Source organism: Erinaceus europaeus, chromosome 13 (genome assembly GCF_950295315.1).
Source record: "Erinaceus europaeus chromosome 13, mEriEur2.1, whole genome shotgun sequence".
Classification (NCBI taxonomy): Eukaryota; Metazoa; Chordata; class Mammalia; order Eulipotyphla; family Erinaceidae; genus Erinaceus; species Erinaceus europaeus.
In genome coordinates, this window is record NC_080174.1 from 19,283,379 (window position 1) to 19,303,210 (window position 19,832).

Consider the following 19,832-nt stretch of genomic DNA (forward strand, 5'->3'; position numbering starts at 1 on the left):
GTTGTTATTATTGTTGTCATTGTTGGATAGGACAGAGAGAAATCAAGAGAGGAGGGGAAGATGGGGAGAGAAAGACACCTGCAGACCTGCTTCACTGCTTGTGAAGCAACCCCCTGAAGGTGGGGAGCACAGGGCTCGAACTGGGATCCTTAACCCCGGTCCTTGTGTTTTGCGCCAGATGCGCTTAACTCGCTGTGCTACCCCCCCACCCCCACCCCTTTTAAATTTTAAACCAGATCACTGTTCAGCTCTGGCTTATGGTGGTTCAGGAAATTGAACCTGGTACTTTGGAACCTCAGGCATGAGAGTCTCTTTGCATAACCATTATGCTATCTACCCTCCACCCAATTACTTATTTCTTTAGGTAGATGATGAGAGAAATGTGGGGAGGAGAGAGATGCTAAGATAAATTTTAGCACTGCTCCACGGATCTTAAAGTTTCCCCTTGCAGATAGGGAGAGGGAGCTTGAACTCTGGTCCTTGCCAATAGTAACTTGTATGTTCTACTAGATGCATCACCCTCTGACCCTTATTCCTTAGTTTTAAACTTTGTTGCCTAGAAAAATAAAGATGCTTCACCTGTACAAAGAATAAGAAGTTAGAAATCACCTAGTGAACTTCTGTGATCATTCTATAATCATATAGGCTTCCTAAGACAGACTGTGCCTCTAACTCAAATATAGTGTTGGTTTTATTGTGTAGGTGATTTTATTTAAAATCAAAAGACAATGTGACTGGAATGGTGGCTTACTGGATAGAGCACAGGATTTGCATGCATGAGGCCCTGAGTTCCTTCCCTGACACAGCACATAAAGCTCTAGTTCTTTCTCTCATACAAAAGGAAAATTTTTTTAAATTAATAAAATTATAATGTATGAATACTGTTCAAAGATGGGAAGATAGAAGCATTAAACTCTTGACACCTTGCTTATGTATGCACAACATTTAGTTTGTAAATTTGTCAGCTTAGTTTTAAATTGCCACTAGCCTTATTGTTGGGGGTTATTGCTTGTATGTGAATCTTCCAATACCAGTGGACATCCCCTGCCCTCACTTGATGGGACAGGTAGAAAATGAGAGAGAAGAGGGAATGACAGGGAAGGAAAGAGACAGAGACACCTGCACCACTTGCTTTACCACCTGTGAAGCTTGGCCCCTGCATATGAAATCTAGAGGCTTGGACCCTGGCCTTTGCGAATGGTAATGTGCCCTTGTTTTGGTGCGCCACTGCCCATCTCCACAGCTTGTTTTAAAATGTATGTTTGGTCTTTTTGTAGAGCTTAAATTTTTTGCTGATAAAGTCTGATTGTCATAAATTTAAATTTTTCTTATTTTAGAGTGCTTATACCTCTAATGAAAAATACTGAACTCATATTGAAAACTTAATGAAGGAAATTCTTTTGGAGGAGGGGGCAGGTGGTCGTGCCACTAGTAGAACATACAAGTTACTGTTGGCAAGGACCAGAGTTCAAGCTCTCTCTCCCTATCTGCAAGGGGAAACTTTAAGAGCTGTGGAGCAGTGCTAAAAATTATCTTAGCATCTCTCTCCTCCCCACATTTCTCTCATCCCCCTCTCTGTCTTCCCCTCCTCTCTCCATTTCTCTCTGTCCTATCTAACAATGACGACATCAGTAATAACAACGATAATAACTACAGCAACAATAAAAAAGGACAATAGAAGGGAGAATAAATAAATATAAAAAATTAAAATAAGAGTAGCAAACTTAGAGAATAATAATGCATGTGTGTCAGTTTGTGAATGATTCCTTTTGCCCTTGTAGCATAAACTGAGGAGAATATTGGTACATTCAGTGAAGTGACCCACAGTGCAGAGAACCTCGTGAGGAGTAAAAAATAGATGTGGACTGCCAGGAGGTGACTGCTACCTCTGACTTAAAAGTTCTGATTGTTCTTATACCATGCATCTTGAGATTTAGTTTCTTGTAACAAAAAAAGTATAGTAATTTGAATGATTTGCATGACTATTTCTTTATAGATACCAAGGATCATGAGACATTTCCCATTTTAATTTTAGTACTTTTGTTTTCTTCCCCTCATTTTTAGATCGTATAATGAAGAAAATAGAAGAGTCTGAACCACATGTAGAATCTGAAATTAAAAGGAAAGTACCTCAGAAACGTCCCAGTAACTTATATCCATGCACTCCTCCTTCTCTGTCTCCTGCTTCAAAAAAATATTTAACCAGTTTAGAGGTGGGTAGAGAAATTATTCTTCTTACTAATCAACCGGTAGTTTTTCAGTAGTATTTTTCAGTGCTTATTAAATTCTTAATAACCTTTTCTTGAAGGACAAGCCACTGTAAAAAGTTACTCAGGCTAACTTTTCCGTCTTTGTGCGACCATGTTTGAACTACCCAAAATACAAGATATATGTATTCCCAAGAATTTCTCATTTCCTTTTTGAAACATACTCCAGATCACTGCTTTATTTCTTTTATTTATTTTTTTAAATCATTATTATTATTATTTTTTAACAAGAACAGTGATCAGCTCTGACTTATGGTAGTATGGGGGATTGAACTTTGACTTTGGAACCTGAGGCATGAGCATCTCTTTGCATAACCTTTATGCTATCTACCCCCACTCCAAATAATTGCTTTCAGTCAGATTCTTTAAAGTAACTTAAAATTCATGGTAAAGTTTATGAATAATATTAAATTGTATTAAATATATGATAATGTGTTTATTATCATATATTGGCATATTCCTCTATTAGTTTTCCACATTTACTTCATTCTGTCTCATATATATATATATATGGATCTACACCATTTGAATATAATTTATTTATATATAAATTATTTATAAATTATAATATATAAATTATATATATGGATCTGCACCATTTGAATATAATTTATTTATATATATAAATTATTTATAAATTATAATATATAAATTATATATATATGGATCTGCACCATTTGAATATAATTTATTTATTTATAATTGTCAACAAGGTTATCACTGGGGCTTCGTTCCTGCACTGTGAACCACTCCCATTCCCTTTTTCCTTTATCTTTTCTTTCTCTTTCCTTCCCTCCTTTCTTCCTTCCTTCTTTCCTTCCTTCCCCCCCTCCCCCTTCTTTCTTTCTTTCTTTCTTTCTTTCTCTCTTTCCCTCTTTCTCTCTCTCCCTCTCCCCCCTCTTTCTTTCTTTCTTTCTTTCTTTCTTTCTTTCTTTCTTTCTTTCTTTCTTTCTTTCTTTCTTTCTTTCTTTCCCATGTTCCCTTCCTTGCCTCCAGGGTTATCGCTGGGGCTTCTGTGCATGCACTAATAATCTACTGCTGGTGGCTATATTTTTTCCATTGTTGTTGTTAGATAGGACAGGGAGAAAGATAGCTACTTTTACCGCTTGCGAAACGAACCCCCTGTAGCTGGGGAGCCGGGGGCTGGAACCAGAATCCTTGCTCCAGTCTCTGCATTTTGCACCATGTGCTCTTAACCCAGTGCGCTACCACCCAGCCCAGCTTTCCATTTATTTCTCACCTCCCCCTCTCACTTTTTTCTCCCCTTCTTTTTCTTCGATAACTAAGAGGGAAGAAACTAAGAGGGAAGAAGGAAAAAGTCAATTTAATTTTGGGGGCCTGTAGGGTTACTGCTGGAACTCTGTGCCCACAAGACTCCACTGTAACCAACAGCCGTTGTTATTATTACTATTATATTTTTAGACAGAGACTCAAACCTGAGTCCTCTTGCATGGTAATTTGTGTTTTACTAGGTTAGCCACCCCCTGGCTTTTAAAATTTTCCCCTAGATAATGTTCTGTATGGAAACACAATTCTATTAAGGATCATGTTACAGAGGAGGAGAGAAAGATAGACACCTGCAGACCTGCTTCACCACTTGTGAAGCAACCCCTCTGCAAGTGGGAGCTGGGGACTTGAACCAGGATCCTTATGCTGGTCCTTGTACTTCGTAATTTGCTGCTCTACCTCTCAGTCCTCTACATTTGTTTTACATATACATATATATATATATATTTTGTTTTTAATTTTTACTTGTATTGGACAGAGGAATTGAGAAAGGGTGGGGAGAGACGGGGAGTGGGAGAGACAGAGACACCTGCAGCCCTGTTTTACCACTTGTGGAGCTTTCCCCTTGCAGCTGGGGACCCGGGGCTTGAACCTGTGTCCTTGAACACTTTAATTTGTGCACTTAACATTGACGGTTATAGGGAATCGGGCGGTAGCGCAGCGGGGTTAAGCGCAGGTAGTGCAAAGCACAAGGACTGGTGTAAAGATCCCGGTTCGAGCCCCTGGCTCCCCACCTCAGAGGCGTTGCTTCACAAGCAGTGAAGCAAGCAGGGCTGCAGGTGTCTTATCTTTCTCTCCTCCTCTCTGTCTTCCCGTCCTCTCTCCATTTCTCTCTGTCCTGTCCAACAACGATGACATCAATAACAACAATAATAACTACAGCAATAAAACAACAAGGGCAACAAAAGGGAATAAACAAATACTTAAAAAAAAAGACATTGACCGTTATATACCCCATGTCACACAGGCTACAACAGTTGACAGGGAAAGGAGAATTTTATTTTTGGTTGTTTTTGGGACTCAACCTCTTCCTTTCTTTCTTTCTTTCTTTCTTTCTTTCTTTCTTTCTTTCTTTCTTTCTTTCTTTCTTAAATGGAGACAGAGGCAAGGAAAGACAGGATGAAAACAGCCACAAAGCCACATTTTGGTGGTGCTAAGAATTGAACCTGGGACCATGTAGCTTCAGACATGAAATTCTTTCTGCATAACTTGTATGCTATTCTTCCAGTAGCCCCTCAATATTATAGTACAATTTGAAAGATTCTTGGATTAGATGATCTTGAAGTCTTCCATTATGCTAGTGCTAAATCCCAAATAACATGGTTTTCTCAGGGTCTTGTATTAATAGGAGAGAATTTAATTTTGAGGCTTTTTTTTTTTCCTGTGATACTGAAATAAAGCAAGTTATTTTTCATTCTTTTGGGAATGATGCTTTCTAGACAGTGTGAATATTATGCAAAATGTGGAAAAGAAACAGTTAAACCAAATGCCCAAGTTGTGGCATTTATTTATTTATGTATCCATCCTTAGGATTTGCAAAGAAACTGTAGACAAGGTATAACTTTGGATGACTCTTCTGGACCCCTGTTAAGAACATCAATTCATCAGAATTCTGGAGGACTAAAGTCACTGACCTTAGGAGTGCCATCCAAGAAGTTTTATGGCAACAGTGTGGGAAAGATTCCACTTGACATTATTACAAGTCATGAAGATGGTAGGCAGACTTATTCACAGCCTAATGGGAAAGTCATTTTACCTAGGACAAAAGTAGCCAAAGCCACAAGTTCAAAAGAAAGGAAAACAAGCCTGTCAGACCTTAATGATCCAAGTAAGTGTTTTACTCCTTTTAGAATCACTGTGTCAGTCTCCTGGATTTTTTTTTTTAATTCATAAAATGGAAATATTAACAAGACCATAGGATAAGAGGGGTACAATTCCCATCAGTAGAACTCCATATCCCATCTCCTCCCTTGAATGCTTTCCTAGTCTTTATCCTTCTGGGGACATGGACCCAAGGTCACTATGGGGTACAGAAGGTGGAAGGTCTGGCTTCTGGAATTGCTTCCCCGCTGAACATGGTTGTTGGCAGATCAATCTGTATTCCCAGCCTGTCTTTCTCTTTCCCTAGTGGAGGCGGGGTTCCAGGACACATTGTTGGGGTCATCTGCCCAGGGAAGACAGGCTAGCATTACGGTAGTATCTGGAACCTGGTGGTTGAAAAAGAGTTAATATATAAAGCAGAACAAATTGTTGACTAATCATGAACTTAAAGGCAAGAGTATTCGGGGCCAGGTGGTGGCACATCTGGTTAAGTGCTCACTCTACAATGCGCGAGGACCCAGATTCGATCCCTTGGCCCCCACCTGCATGGAGAAAGCTTCATGAGTGGTGAAGCAGGGCTGCAGGTGTCTCTCTGTCTTTCTCTCTTTCCTCTCTATCACCCCTTTCTTTCTCAATTTCTCTGTGTCTCTATCCATTAATAAATAAATAAGTAAAACTTAGAAAATAAAAGGCAAGAGTATTGCAGTTGAAGATTTGGGGTTTCCATTTAGGAAAAAGCTAGTAGGTCTATTCCAAGAGGTCCATGTATTTACTAGTTTTTGCCTGAGCCTGTCAGATAACATGCAGGAGGACCCAACATATTGTCTGGGGAGATGGTGTCATAGTTGGAAAAAGGACTAGAAAGCTGGATCAGGAAAGGGAGTAGCTTCCAAATATGAGGAAACTATATAAATATTGTTGGCTGTAAACCCCATCGATTTGACCAGGGATCCATATTCAGCACAAGAGCCTATGTAACCTCTGCATCCCTGTAGGTCTGAGCTCGCATTCTGTGGTCATGGCTAGGAACATTTCAGGCTGCACTAATTTCAGGACCCATCTTCCTCGAGTTGTAGAGTTATGTTGCCCGCCCACCCTTTGGAGAATGGAACAGTCCCTACCATTGTTGATTCAGATTGAGGGCAAGGTCCTATAGGGAACCACAAAAGGATCCATTATGTTGTTCCTGATGGAGATGACCAGTAACAGTGGCAAGAGTGAGCTGTTAGAGGTCTAGGCCCATCATGTCTGTGTGGGAATCCCAGGACTCCCTGTCTAGGGCACCAGTTCACCTGGATTTTTAAAGTGGTTGTGAATAGAAAGAGCACAGTGGAAATTAATCCTTTACCATTTTTCTTCTCCCTATAATCTTTATCTTTAAACATGCATGTTTTTGTATATGAAATACTGTCCTATTGTAATAACAGAAGAATGGAAATAGGAAGAATCAAATAAACTACAGCATATCTAGCAGTAAAATGTAAGATCCTATTTGATAATATGTTGATTGTGTCCAAATTCTCTAAGCCAGTAAGTGAAACAATGTGGAAAACACATCAGTTTGCTGCCCTTTACTTTCAATAGAAGATACAACTTTGTTAATGGAGAGATAATATTCAAAACTAATTTTGAGAAATGTTTGGGAAATGAAATAGAGAAGTTTCCTTAGGAGTAAATAGACTTCACCAGCTATAACTTGTTTTATAGAGTTGACTTTGCAACTGTGTAAATATTGTACACGACTGTAAAATTTCAGAGAAAATTTTAAAACAAATTCAAACTAAACTTAAACATGAGCCTTTCATCTAATTGATTTGAACACAAGAGATGTTTTTCAAATGAATTTAAATTTAAAATAACTATGCATACCTTAATAACTAGTGTCAGACAACTGTGAAGACTTTCTAAGTGATTTCGATCCTATTTATTTATTTGCCAGAGCACTGCTTAACTTTGTCTTATTGAACCTAGGACTTTGGAGCCTCAGGCATGAGAGTCTCTTTGCACAACCATTATGCTATCCACCCCCTATGATCTCATTTCTACGACTTTGTTTAACCGTACTGTATCCCTGTAAGTCTCCTGCATAATGTCACATTGGGAACTAGGGCCACAGCATATATGTTTTATTATATTGACATTTTAAGAAATGTTCAACTTTTTAAAAATATTATTTTGGTAGTTTGTTTTAAGAAAGATTATTGAGAAAATTAAGGATTAGCTTGTTTAGGAAATAGTGTATTCCCTCCCAAATGGGTGAAGGTGAACAGCCTCCAGACTTGCATAATGCCATCATCCCTGGCAGATTTTTCTTTCTCTTTTTTTAAAAAATATTTTATCTTAATGAGAGACAGATACAGAAAGACACAGAAGCACAGAGCGCTGCACAACTCTTGCTTAAGGTGGTACTGAGGTTCTGGGAGAGAGTCTTTCGCATAACTATTATGCTGTCTCTCCAACCCTAAAATTCTTTCTTCCTGCCCCCCCCCCTTAAATTTCAAATGCTATACTTGATAGGACAGAGAAATTGATAGGGGAGGGGAGATAGAGATGGGGACACAGAGAGAGAGAGACACAGACATCTGCAGTACTTGCTTCACTGCTTATGGGTAGGGAGTGGGGTCTAGAACCCTGGGCTTTGTGCATGGTAGTATGTGAGCTTAGTCAGATGCACCACTGCCCAGCCTCCCTCCCCTTTTTTTAAGACAGAGGAAGGACAGTAAAGTTCTACTGTAGCATTTGTAAAACTTGCCCGTGTAGGTGCTCACTTGTGCCTGCGTACTGAGACCCAGATTCTTTTTTTTTTTTTTTTCCTCCAGGGTCATTGCTGGGGCTCAGTGGCTCACCACGAATCCACTGCTCCTGGAGACCATTCTTTCCCCTTTTGTTGCCCTTTTTTTTTTTTTAATCACTGTTGTGGTTATTATTATTATTGTTGTTGCTGTTGTTGGATAAGACAGAGAAATAGAAAGAGGAGGGGGAGAGAGAGCTAGACATCTGCAGATCTTCTTCACCGCCTGTGAAGCGACTCTTCTGCAGGTGGAGTGCGTTTTGCACCATGTGCGCTTAACCCTCAATACTACTGACCGACTCCCCAGACCCAGATTCTTGTGCATAACAAAATGTGACATCTTAGCAAATGAGCCATTTTTTGGCCCCTGATTTATTTTTTATTGGGAAAATTGATTTACAAGACTTGTTTTCACAGGGGTACAATTTCACACCTTCCCTAAATAGGTGTCAGCATATTTTATCCACTACCAAAATGTATTCTCCATCTATAATAGAACACTGATCCATCACCCCCTTTAGCTCTGCTCAAATAGGTCACAGCTTATTCATGTTTTATCATATATTTCTCACGCCCCCCCCCCCCAATGACTTATTTATACACAAGAGAAAGAAAGAAAGCTCCAGATCAGGGCCAGGTGGTGGCACACCTGGTTGAGTGCACATGTTACAGTGCACAAGGACCCGGGTTCCAGTCCCCTGTCCCCACCTGCAGAAGGGAAGCTTCATGAGTGGTGAAGCAGGGCTCCAGGTGTCTCTCCGTCTTTCTCCCCATCTCCTCATTCCTCTGTTTCTGTATGTCTCTATCCAATAAAAATAAAGATAATAAAATTTTTAAAGAACTTTAGGAATAAATAATACTTAAAAAAGAAAGAGTAGTCCAGGAGGTGGCAGCATGGTAAAGCTTTGGACTCTCAAGCATGACATGCCCGAGTTCCATCCCCAGCAGCGCATGTGCCAGAGTGATGTCTGGTTCTTTCTCTCTCCTCCTGTCTTTCTCATAAATAAATAAAATCTTAAAGGAAAAAAAAAATTTAAGAGATGTATAGATGGTCATTTGATATAGAGATGGATTTGGCAAAATCCCATAATGCATATAGCTTTCATAAAGTCTTTTCATCCTACATTTACTTAATTCACACCAAGAATTTATTGGTTCATGTTCTCCCAAGGACCAATTACGATTTCAATAATCATTTGATCACATGAGGTTTCACACACAGACATGCTATTCTGTAAATAAGTTATATATAAATTGTCTTTATATATTTCTTTTTTTTCATATATATGTTTCTTTGTGGATGAGTAGTGATGCATTACAAAATAACATTTCTATTTGTATATTGTAAAGAGAAAATCTGCCAATTTTTTTTTATTTTTAATTCTATGAATTACCTTTGTGACATAAAATAGGTTATATGTCCATTTTTAATCTCAAATCTGGAGGAGAGTGAATTTGGTATATTTTTCATTTTGATTATATATTTTTGCTGACAAATGAAAAAAACCTGAAGTATTTGGTTTTTGTTCATAGTCATTTTATCCAGTGATGATGAGGAGGAGGAAGACAGTGACCAGACCAGCAGAAGAGAAAGCGTCTCTCCTCAACCTGCTGACTCAGCGTGTTCTTCCCCAGCACCATCCACTGGGAAAGTCGAAGCAGCACTAAATGAAAATATCTGTAGAGTAGAGCATGAATTGAGAAGCATTCCAGCAGATTCTGAGTTGAATACAGTTACGTTGCCAAGAAAAGCAAGAATGAAAGACCAGGTACATTTCATATATTTTTGCAGATTTGTGTCACCTTTGGCATGTAGACATTTTGGAAGGTAATGTGTGTAGGATAAAATGCAAATTCTAAGTGGGTCTGAAACTACTTGGGGGTTATTTGAAAGAATTATCAATATCACTACAAAAGTAAATTTACATTATATTAAAATCTTAGTGTAAACATTTCAAGAAGAAAGTGTATCAACCCTTCAGTAAAATTTGAAGTATGTCCAAATAAACTTTGATAATAGAAGACGGAGAGGCATCATCTTGAGTTTATTTTACTGTCATAGAATAATGTTTTCTATATTTCACATTTCACTAGAAATCAATTTCAATATCTTTTGATGGCAGCGGCAGTAGGTCAATAAGCAATTGATCTAGAAAGAAGTATTTATATCGCAGACATTATATTTCATCGTTGGAAAAGTGAAGACATATATTTGCATAGGAAACTGTAGGAAAAGTATATCATGACTTTCCAGCAACCCAACATATACTTTGTTTTTGTTGTTACTGAGGCTTCATCACACCAGGCCAATTTTTTTCAGAGAAAGAGACCACTGCACTGAAGCTGTCTTCAATGTGATAGGGGCCAGACTCAGACCTGGGCCATATGCATGACAAGGCAGGCACACTGTCCAAGTGAGATGTCTGTCCTGTCAGCCCTGACACATACATTTTAGTGTATAATAAATATTGTAGACTAAGAACTTTTCAAAGATGAAGGGGGCAGGGAGTAGGAATGAGCAGAGAAGAGGAAAACTATATAGTTAAAACATTAGTGTAAAAAAATAATAGTGACCATAACAACCTTAAAATTTATACCTCTCCCCCCCCCACTTGTTTGTTGCAGGTGTCTCTCTGTCTTTCTCTCTCACCATCTCCCTCCTTTCACAATTTCTCTGTCTCTAGCCAATCATAAGTAAATTAAAATTATTTTTAAAAAAGCATCTATAACATCTTCCTTTTCTTAAAAAAAATTATTGTCTTTATTTATTGGATAGAGACAGGGATCAAGAGGGTAGGGGAGATAGAGAGGAAGAGAGACAGATACCTGCAACCCTGCTTCACCACTCATGAAACTTCCTCCCCTGCAGGTGGGGGACAAAGGGCTTGAACCTGGGACCTTGTGCACTGAAATGTGTGCACTTAACCTGGTGCCCCACCGTCTGGCCCCCTATAACATCTTCCTAAGGGATTGCATACATACTCAGAGGTAGAGCACAAACCTGATGCTATAGATGCTTTTTTAAAAATAATTTTTATTTACTTGCATGAGGTCCACATCACATGTGTGAGGAGGGGATGTTCTGTTCTCTAGTTATTATTATTATTATTAATTATTATTTTCTTACCAGAGGACTGTTCAATTCTGGTTTATGATGCAGGGGATTGAACCTGGGACTTTGGAGCCTCAGGCATAAGTCTTTTTGCATAACCATTATGCTGTCTATCCCCCATACTCTGGGAGTATGGACCTAGGATCATTATGGGATGCAGAAGGTGGAAGTCTGGCTTCTGTAATTGCTTCCCTGCTGAACATGGGCATTGGCAGGTCGATCCATACTCCCAGTTAATTTTTTAAATGATGGTGGTACAGTGAAAGTATTAAGAAATTACGTTGTCAGGATTGCTGAAAATTTTAAGTTGAATCTCAGCTTGGATATGTGCTTGGAGACATGGAATTTCTGATATGTAAGCTGGTATGATTGCTGCAGGAAATTGAACAGTAATTATATATAAACCAGGATTTACTGGAAGAAATCCATGTGAGGAATGGTCAGAAAGAACTCAGATATTTGTGGTCCGGGAGGTGACGCAGTGGCTAAGGAACTAGACTCTCAAGCATGAGGTCCTGAGTTTGATCCACAGCAGCACATGTACCAGAGTGATGTCTGGTTCTTTCTCTTCTCCTATCTTTCTCATGAATAAATAAATAAATTTTAAAAATAAAAATAACTCAGATACTTGTCATTGAAACTTTCAGTTAAATAAATGATGGGTTTTCATGTGCTAGGACTTCAAGATGAGCAGTTTTTACTCTAGCGCACTGAAAAATCAGCATTCACTGTGGTCTTTGGAAGGCTACTTGGAGAAGTGTCAATATGCTTCTTTAACTCAGTCCATCTGCTATAGATTCAGTTGGGGCAGCTGTTAAATTATCTTTTATTTTTGTGCCAAAAGCCATCCATTTAAAAAAGTAGTTCTGATACTAAACAAAAGTCTCTACGGGAGTCGGGGCGGTAGCGCAGTGGGTTAAGTGCAGGTGGCACAAGGGCTGGTGTAAGGATCCTGGTTCGAGCCCCTGGCTCCCCACCTGCAGGGGAGTCGCTTCACAGACGGTGAAGCAGGTCTGCAGGTGTCTATCTCTCCCCCTCTCTGTCTTCCCCTCCTCTTTCCATTTCTCTCTGTCCTATCCAACAATGATGACAACAAGAATAACTACAACAGTAAAACAACAAGGGCAACAAAAGGCAATAAATAAATTTTTAAAAAATTTTAAAAGCGTCTAAACCTGTCTGTTTGGCTTCTGTTAATAAGGAGATATATTATTAATAAATCTATTCATAATATTATACAATACAGAAATATGTGTATATCTTTTTTTTTTTTTTTTTTTTTTTTGCCAGAGCACTGTTCAGCTCTGGCTTATGGTGGTGTGGGGGGATTGAACCTGGGACTTTGGAGTCTCAGGCATGAGAGTCTCTTTGCATAACCATTATGCTATCTACCCCCTATCATATTTTATTATTTATTTACTTATTTATTCTCCAGTGCCAGGGCTTCGTGTGTATATGATTTTATCACTTCCTGGCTGACTTTATTTTATATTTTTGTTCAAATAGAGGGAGAGATACCATAGTATCAGAGGTTCCCTTGGTGTTGTGACACTCCCATGTGGTGTTGGGACTCAAACCTGGGCTTTGTGCACAGAAAGGCACATGCCCTACCTGGTGAGCTGTCTCTCTAGCCCACATTTTATTTTTTTCCCTATGATATAGGTCACAGACATGTCACTAGAGTGAGAGAACGAAAAATCGTGTCTGTCTCTGTGCGGTAGAAAAAAAATTTTTTTTCTTTGTTTTCATCAAGACCATTTTATATTGTGATGATAATAAAGTGTAAATATTACTTGTTGTTAAAATAGTATACTTAAGTGTGATGTATATTTTAATTTGCATTTGGAAGTCACAAATTTCAATTTAACGTCAAAGTCTCACTTTTTTTTAGTGCTATTTTTTTTTTTTTAAATTTTTTTTTTTTAATTTTATTTACTTATTCCCTTTTGTTGCCCTTATCGTTTTATTGTTGTTGTCTTTGTTGGATAGGACAGAGAGAAATGGAGAGAGGAGGGGAAGACAGAGAGGAGGAGAGAAAGATAGACACCTGCAGACCTGCTTCACCGCATGTGAAGCGACTCCCCTGCAGGTGGGGAGCCGGGGTTCGAACTGGGATCCTTATGCTGATCCTTGTGCTTTGCGCAGTGCTATTTTTTTTTTATAGGGGAATTAATGTTTTACATTCAACAGTAAGTACAATAGTTTGTACATGCATAACATTCCCCAGTTTCCCATTTAACAATACAACCCCCCACTAGGTCCTCTGAATCTTTCTTGGACCTGTATTCTCTCCACCCACCCACCCCAGAGTCTTTTACTTTGGTGCGATTAGTCTCACATTTTTAAATATATCAAGAAACTTGCTTTTATAGTGCAAATAGCCATTTATTTAACTTATGTGTTTCCTAAAAAATTGTGAGTTAGCCCTATTATCTTTTATCTAGCAGTAAGCTGTACATGAAATATTGTGCAGAGATATTTATATGTGTATTGATTCACTGGAGCAAATAATCTTTTTTTTTTTTTTAGCTTAGGATACCAGATTTTTTTTATTAGTGATTTCATAATGATTGACAAGATTGTGTAAAATACTGTTTATTTATTTATTTATTTATTTTTGGATAGAGACAGAAATTGAGAGGGGAGGGAGAGATAGAGAGGGGAAGAGCCAGAGACACCTGCAGCCCTGCTTCACCACTCATGAAACTTTCCCCCTGAAGATGGGGACCCGGGGCTTGAACCCAGGTTCTTGAGCACTGTAATGTGTGCGCTTAACCAGGCAGGCCACCACCTGGCCCTCAGGATATCAAAATTGAAGTTATTACATTGTATAAGATCAGATCATTAACAAGTGATACATTTATGAGTTGAATCTAGTCAGATTGATTCCTAGAGCACAGTGCTGACAGCTACTCAAGTAATAGAGTATAGTAAGATAAAACCAGAGCATTTATTGTTACATAAACATGTTAATCCATCTACCATTATTAAAGAAAAATGAGTCTTTCGATACTTCATTTCTCATTGGGTTTTCTTTGTAAACTTTAGTTTGCAGCTTTATTTTAATAACTTACTAAGTGTAAATTTTCTTTTCCTTTTCAGTTTGGTAATTCTATTATTAGCACACCTCTAAAACGTCGCAAAGTTACTCCTCAAGAAACTTTAATTGATCCTCTGTCTTTAAGCTGCCAAAGTTCCATTGACAGTGTCATTTTAAACTGTCGAAGTATAAGAGTAGGAACGCTCTTTCGGCTACTAATAGAACCTGTGATTGTAAGTACAACCTTGAGATCTTTACTCCGTTAGTTCTAAGTGGCTTATCCTAGTATGTGATAATTTAAAATTTGTAAGTAAAAATGTTTATTAGAAAATCGCCTGGGAAGAGGTAGCTCAGGAGTAGAGTGCACGACTTGAATACATCCTTGAGTTTTATTCCCACGACCACATATGCTGGACTGGTCCTCTGACTCTTTTGTTTTCTAAAATAAAGAAATACTAGAATCATATTAAATTCTCTTATTTCAAATTATTTAATCGATTTAAGTAATTACGAATTTTCATTGAATAGGATCAACAATGTTCATAGGGAGATAATTATTCCTACCGAGTAAGAAAATCCTCCAAACATCTTAACTGATTTATTCTTACCCCAGTTTAATTCTTGCAGAGTGTACTAAAAACTATGAGACAACGGAATGTGAAGCTGAGAAGGATAGGAGGAGAGAGAGAGAATGAGACATCACTCCGGTACTTGTGCTGCCAGGGATTGAACTTGGGACCTCATGCTTGAGAGTCCAGTGTTTCAATGCTCTATCCACTGCACTACCTCCCAGACCACAAGGCACATATTTTTGGAATAGACCAGTATCCAAGGGAAAAAAAAAAAAAGTCTTTCTCTATTTTCTTTGTCTTTCCTGTCATAGTCTACTATTACCATCTCACTTCAACTGTGTAATTTCTACTTGAAATGTTAATAGAATCTCCCTAGCCAGCTTTCTTTGACATTATTTTTAAATTCCTTAAAACATATTTGGCGAGTTGGGCAGTAGTGCAGCGGGTTAAGCACACCTAGGGCAAAGTGCAAGGACCGGCATATGGTTCGCAGACGGTGAAGCAGATCTGCAGGTGTCTCTTTCTCTTCCCCCTCTGTCTTCCCCTCTCCATTTCTCTCTGTGCTATCTAAAAACGATATAACAACATCAAGAACAATAACTACAACAACAATGAAAAAACAAGGGCAACAAAAGAGAAAATAAATATATATATATATAAAAACATGCTTGTACATTACTCTCTGTAGCATTGCACTTAGCTTGTTTGTTTTGTTTTAAATTGGATAGAGACAGTGAGAAATCAAGAAGGAAGAGAGACAGTGCTGCTTCACTGCCTATAAAACTTTCCCTATAGGTGGGAACCAGAGACTTGACTCGGATTTTGTGTGTGTAACACATGTTCTCTACTGTGCGCACTGCCACTTGGCCACACTGCATTTAGCTTGTAAGCCTTTATTTTTTTATTACCTTTTAAAACTTGGCATCTGTGCTTATAACTTTTTTAAAAGATTTTTTAAAAGAAATATTTATCCCCTTTTGTTGCCCTTGTTTTTTCATTGTTGTAGTTATTATCGTTAGATCGGACAGAGCGAAATGGAGAGAGGAGGGGGAGACAGAGAGGAGGAGAGAAAGATAGACACCTGCAGACCTGCTTCACCGCCCCCCCCCCCCCCCGCAGGGCTCAAACCCTGATTATTTTTTTTTAAACTTTTTTTTAATATTTTATTTTATTTATTTATTCCCTTTTGTTGCCCTTGTTGTTTTATTGTTATAGTTTATTATTGTTGTTGTCATCGTTGTTGGATAGGACAGAGAGAAATGGAGAGAGGAGGGGAAGACAGAGAGGGGGAGAGAAAGATAGACACCTGCAGACCTGCTTCACCGCCTGTGAAGCGACACCCCTGCAGGTGGGGAGCCGGGGTTCGAACCGGGATCCTTATTCCCGTCCTTGTGCTTTGCGCCACCTGCGCTTAACCCACTGCGCTACAGCCCGACTCCCTCGAACCCTGATTCTTATGCCAGTCCTTGCGCTTTGCATCATGTGCGTTTAACCCGCTGCGCTACCGCCGACTCCGTTTATCACTTTTTAAAAATTATTATCTTTATTTATTGGATAGAGACAGTAGAAATCAAGAGGTAAGGGGTTGGTAGAGAGGGGGAGAGACAGAGAGACACCTGCAACACTGCTTCACAACTTGCAAAGCTTTCCCACTGCAGTTAGGGACCAGTGGCTCGAACCTGGGTCTTTGCACATTGTAACATGTCTACTCAACCAGGTGCACCACCAGCTGGCTCTAACTATTCTTTTAACCCTTCCTCCTAATATTTTTCTTTCTACAGATAAGTATCTTTATGGGAAAAAAAAGTATATCATATCAGTACTAAAAGACAGTCTTATTATTTAAACTATGCTAGAATTGCTGTGGGGTTCATAGTTTGAGGGCAAAGTATGGTTAAATGCTTTTCTCAAAATTTTATAGATCGGGGAGCCAGTCGGTGGCGCACATGGTTAAGCGCACACATTACAGTGCGCAAGGACCCGACTTCAAGTCCCTAGTTTCCACCTGCAGGGGGAAAGCTTCACAAATGGCGAAGGAGGCCTGCTGGTATCTCTCCATCTCTTCCTCTTTCTGTCTCCCCACCCTTTCTCAATTTCCCTCTGTCTTTATCCAGTAATAAGCTAATCAAACTTTTTTAAAGGTAAAAAAACTTCATAGCCCGGTTTATAGGAAAACAAACCAGAAAAGCCCTTCACGCTAGTTCATCCCCTATGTATGTGTCAACCCAACTCAGTTTTTAATACGTTGACAAGTTTTTGCCTTTCTTGTTCTCCTAACTTTTGTAATGTGTGGAATAATTAGAGTTGTTTAGTGTTTTCTTCGTATTGAAATCATTGATTAGAAAACCACTTAATAACCATCAGTAACAACTCATGCGCAGGAAGGACCTACATTGGTGCCAGGCTGTATATTCACAGGTTTGCTTGCTTGTTTATTTTATTTTATTTTATTTTACCAATAACCTTGTTTATTGTGAACCATTAATTTCCCAATGAATAAAATGTTCAAGTATTATAAGTACAGCAATGTGTGTATTTTGAGCTTGGAGGAAGACAATGCTAAATTGAGCACATTAGTATATCACGAATATGTAGATGAGTTGTATAGATTATGTTTCACAACCATGTTATGGGATATATATTTTACTCTTATCATGTATGAAGTCATTTGAATATTATATGATTATATTAAATATAAACAATTTTTGTATGATATTTGTTTGTTTTACCAGAGCACTGTTTAGCTCTGGTTTATGGTAATTCGAAGGATGGGAGGGGCTTTCCCCCCCAGATTTTAAGCCCCTTATATACCCAAATATATCCAGATAACACATTTGCTTAGAAATCTTGTCTATGATTCATACTGATTTATCTATTTTTTTAGTTTTCTTCAGAATATATCAGGATACGACTAGAAGGTAAGCTAATTTAAGTCTTAGTAATGCTTTGTTTATACTCAAACACTTCATACAAATAAAGCTTGAATAATAGTTACAGAGTTATAAAGACAATTTTTATATATTCTTAACAAAGAACATATATCTTAGTAATATGATTTTCTTAAAGGACTAATACATGGACTATGTAAAAGTTTGTGCAAATTGATAACAAAATTAAATCCAATCCAGCATATTAACAGAAAAATATGAAAAGTATCATAAAACCAAGTAGTCAATTAGGCTAGAATATCTGGCTATGCGGTAGAGCTTGCTCAGAAGTAGAATGTGTATCTGTATGAATCTCCAGGACCTACTACGAAAACCTCCTACATAAAAGAAAAAAAACAAGTGAAACATTGCAGTGTGCTTTTCTCTCTCTTTCTTGAAAAGAGATGTAATGTCAAATGGTGTGTCACTCTTCTATCATTAGTAAATTAAAATTAGATCCATAATAAAATATATCAATCTATCCAGCTTATAAAACTATAATGCATCCTACATTTAAAAGAGATTATGGGTGCTAACCTCGAGATTATTCTGAATAACTCTGTGTGTGTGTGTGTGTGTGTGTGTGTGTGTGTGTGTGTCTGTCTGTCTGTCTGTCTGTCTGTCTAGCTTAAGATTTTCTTGCTAAGACTCCAAGGTCCCAGGTTCATTCCCTAGCATCACCACAAGACAGTGCTCTAGCGTTACAGAAAGATGAAAGATTGTACTCATGTGTCCGTAAGTAAAGATGATTTCTTTCTGTAATGTCCCAAAGCATAGCTTGCGTTTTAAAAATAGATTTCTTTATTTTGCATAGAGACAAATATAAAATAATTGAGAGGGAAGATACATATATACCTGCAGCACTATTTCACTGCTAATGAAACCTCCACCCTGCAGAGAGGAACCAGAGGCATGATCCAGGGACCAGATGTACCTCTACCTGCACACCCCCCACTTGAAATTTATACTTGTAAAGTTTATTGATTTTTTTTTTTCATTTCCCACTGGAGTTACTATTTACTGAGCATTGTGAATTTGTACTTATTTTTAAACATTTCTCCTCCCCCTACATTTGATTCCTTTTTCATTTCCATTCTATTTTCTCCAGATCCAGAAAAAGATCCCGTAGGGATTACTTTAAATACCTCTGATCTCACTAAATGTGAATGGTGTAATGTCCGAAAATTACCAGTAGTGTTTCTTCAGACGATACCAGCAGTTTATCAAAAGCTGAGCATGAAATTGCAGATGAATATGGAGGATAAAGTCTGGAAGAATTGTAAAGGAATAAATAAACCAACAAGTAAGTTATATAGAACAGATTATCATAATATAGGAAATTGAGTGAATTACAGAATGTAAATGTATTTTGATATTAGATATATATCTACAGTCCTTACAGTGGCCTGTATGGACTATATTATACATAAGTGAAAGTCTACAGAAATTGAAAAGGTTGAACAGGGGGTCGGGCTGTGGCGCAGTGGGTTAAGCGCATGTGGCGCAAAGCACAAGGACTGGCATAAGGATCCCAGTTCTAGCCCCCGGCTCCCCACCTGCAGGGGAGTAGCTTCACAGGTGGTGAAGCAGGTCTGCAGGTGTCTGTCTATCTTTCTCTCCCCCTCTCTGTCTTCCCCTCCTCTCTCCATTTCTCTCTGTCCTATCCAGATAATAATAATAACCACAACAAGGCTACAACAACAAGGGCAACAAAAGGGGGAAAAATGGTCTCCAGGAGTGATGGATTCATGGTGCCGGCACTGAGCCCAGCAATAACCCTGGGGGGAAAAAAAAGAGTTGAACATGTAACTTGGGTTTATTTGTTGTTATAAGTAAAATGAATTTTATTACTGAACTGATAGGACTGCTAAAACAGACAACCATATAAGAAGTTTGCAAATAGAATGAGTACTCACTGCTTACAATTTAGGAATGTGGTCCCCCAGTTTAAGTGTTCCTGCTAACACTCCTGGCATAGCATTACTGCTTGTAAAATAAGTATGCTTCAGCAATAA

General features: G+C 38.4%; 1 protein-coding gene across 11 annotated transcripts in view; it reads left to right on the forward strand.

Annotated features, from left to right (window-relative positions):
* SENP6 (SUMO specific peptidase 6) overlaps window positions 1-19,832 on the forward strand; it is a 97,302-nt gene that overhangs the window by 45,391 nt on the left and 32,079 nt on the right. For all 11 annotated transcript variants that reach the window (XM_060205404.1, XM_060205396.1, XM_060205397.1 and 8 more), the window contains 6 exons: window positions 2,065-2,213; window positions 5,085-5,382; window positions 9,700-9,935; window positions 14,381-14,551; window positions 17,775-17,808; window positions 18,926-19,120. In XM_060205404.1, coding sequence (XP_060061387.1) covers window positions 2,065-2,213; window positions 5,085-5,382; window positions 9,700-9,935; window positions 14,381-14,551; window positions 17,775-17,808; window positions 18,926-19,120 — 1,083 coding nt within the window. The remainder of the gene's footprint in view (window positions 1-2,064; window positions 2,214-5,084; window positions 5,383-9,699; window positions 9,936-14,380; window positions 14,552-17,774; window positions 17,809-18,925; window positions 19,121-19,832) is intronic.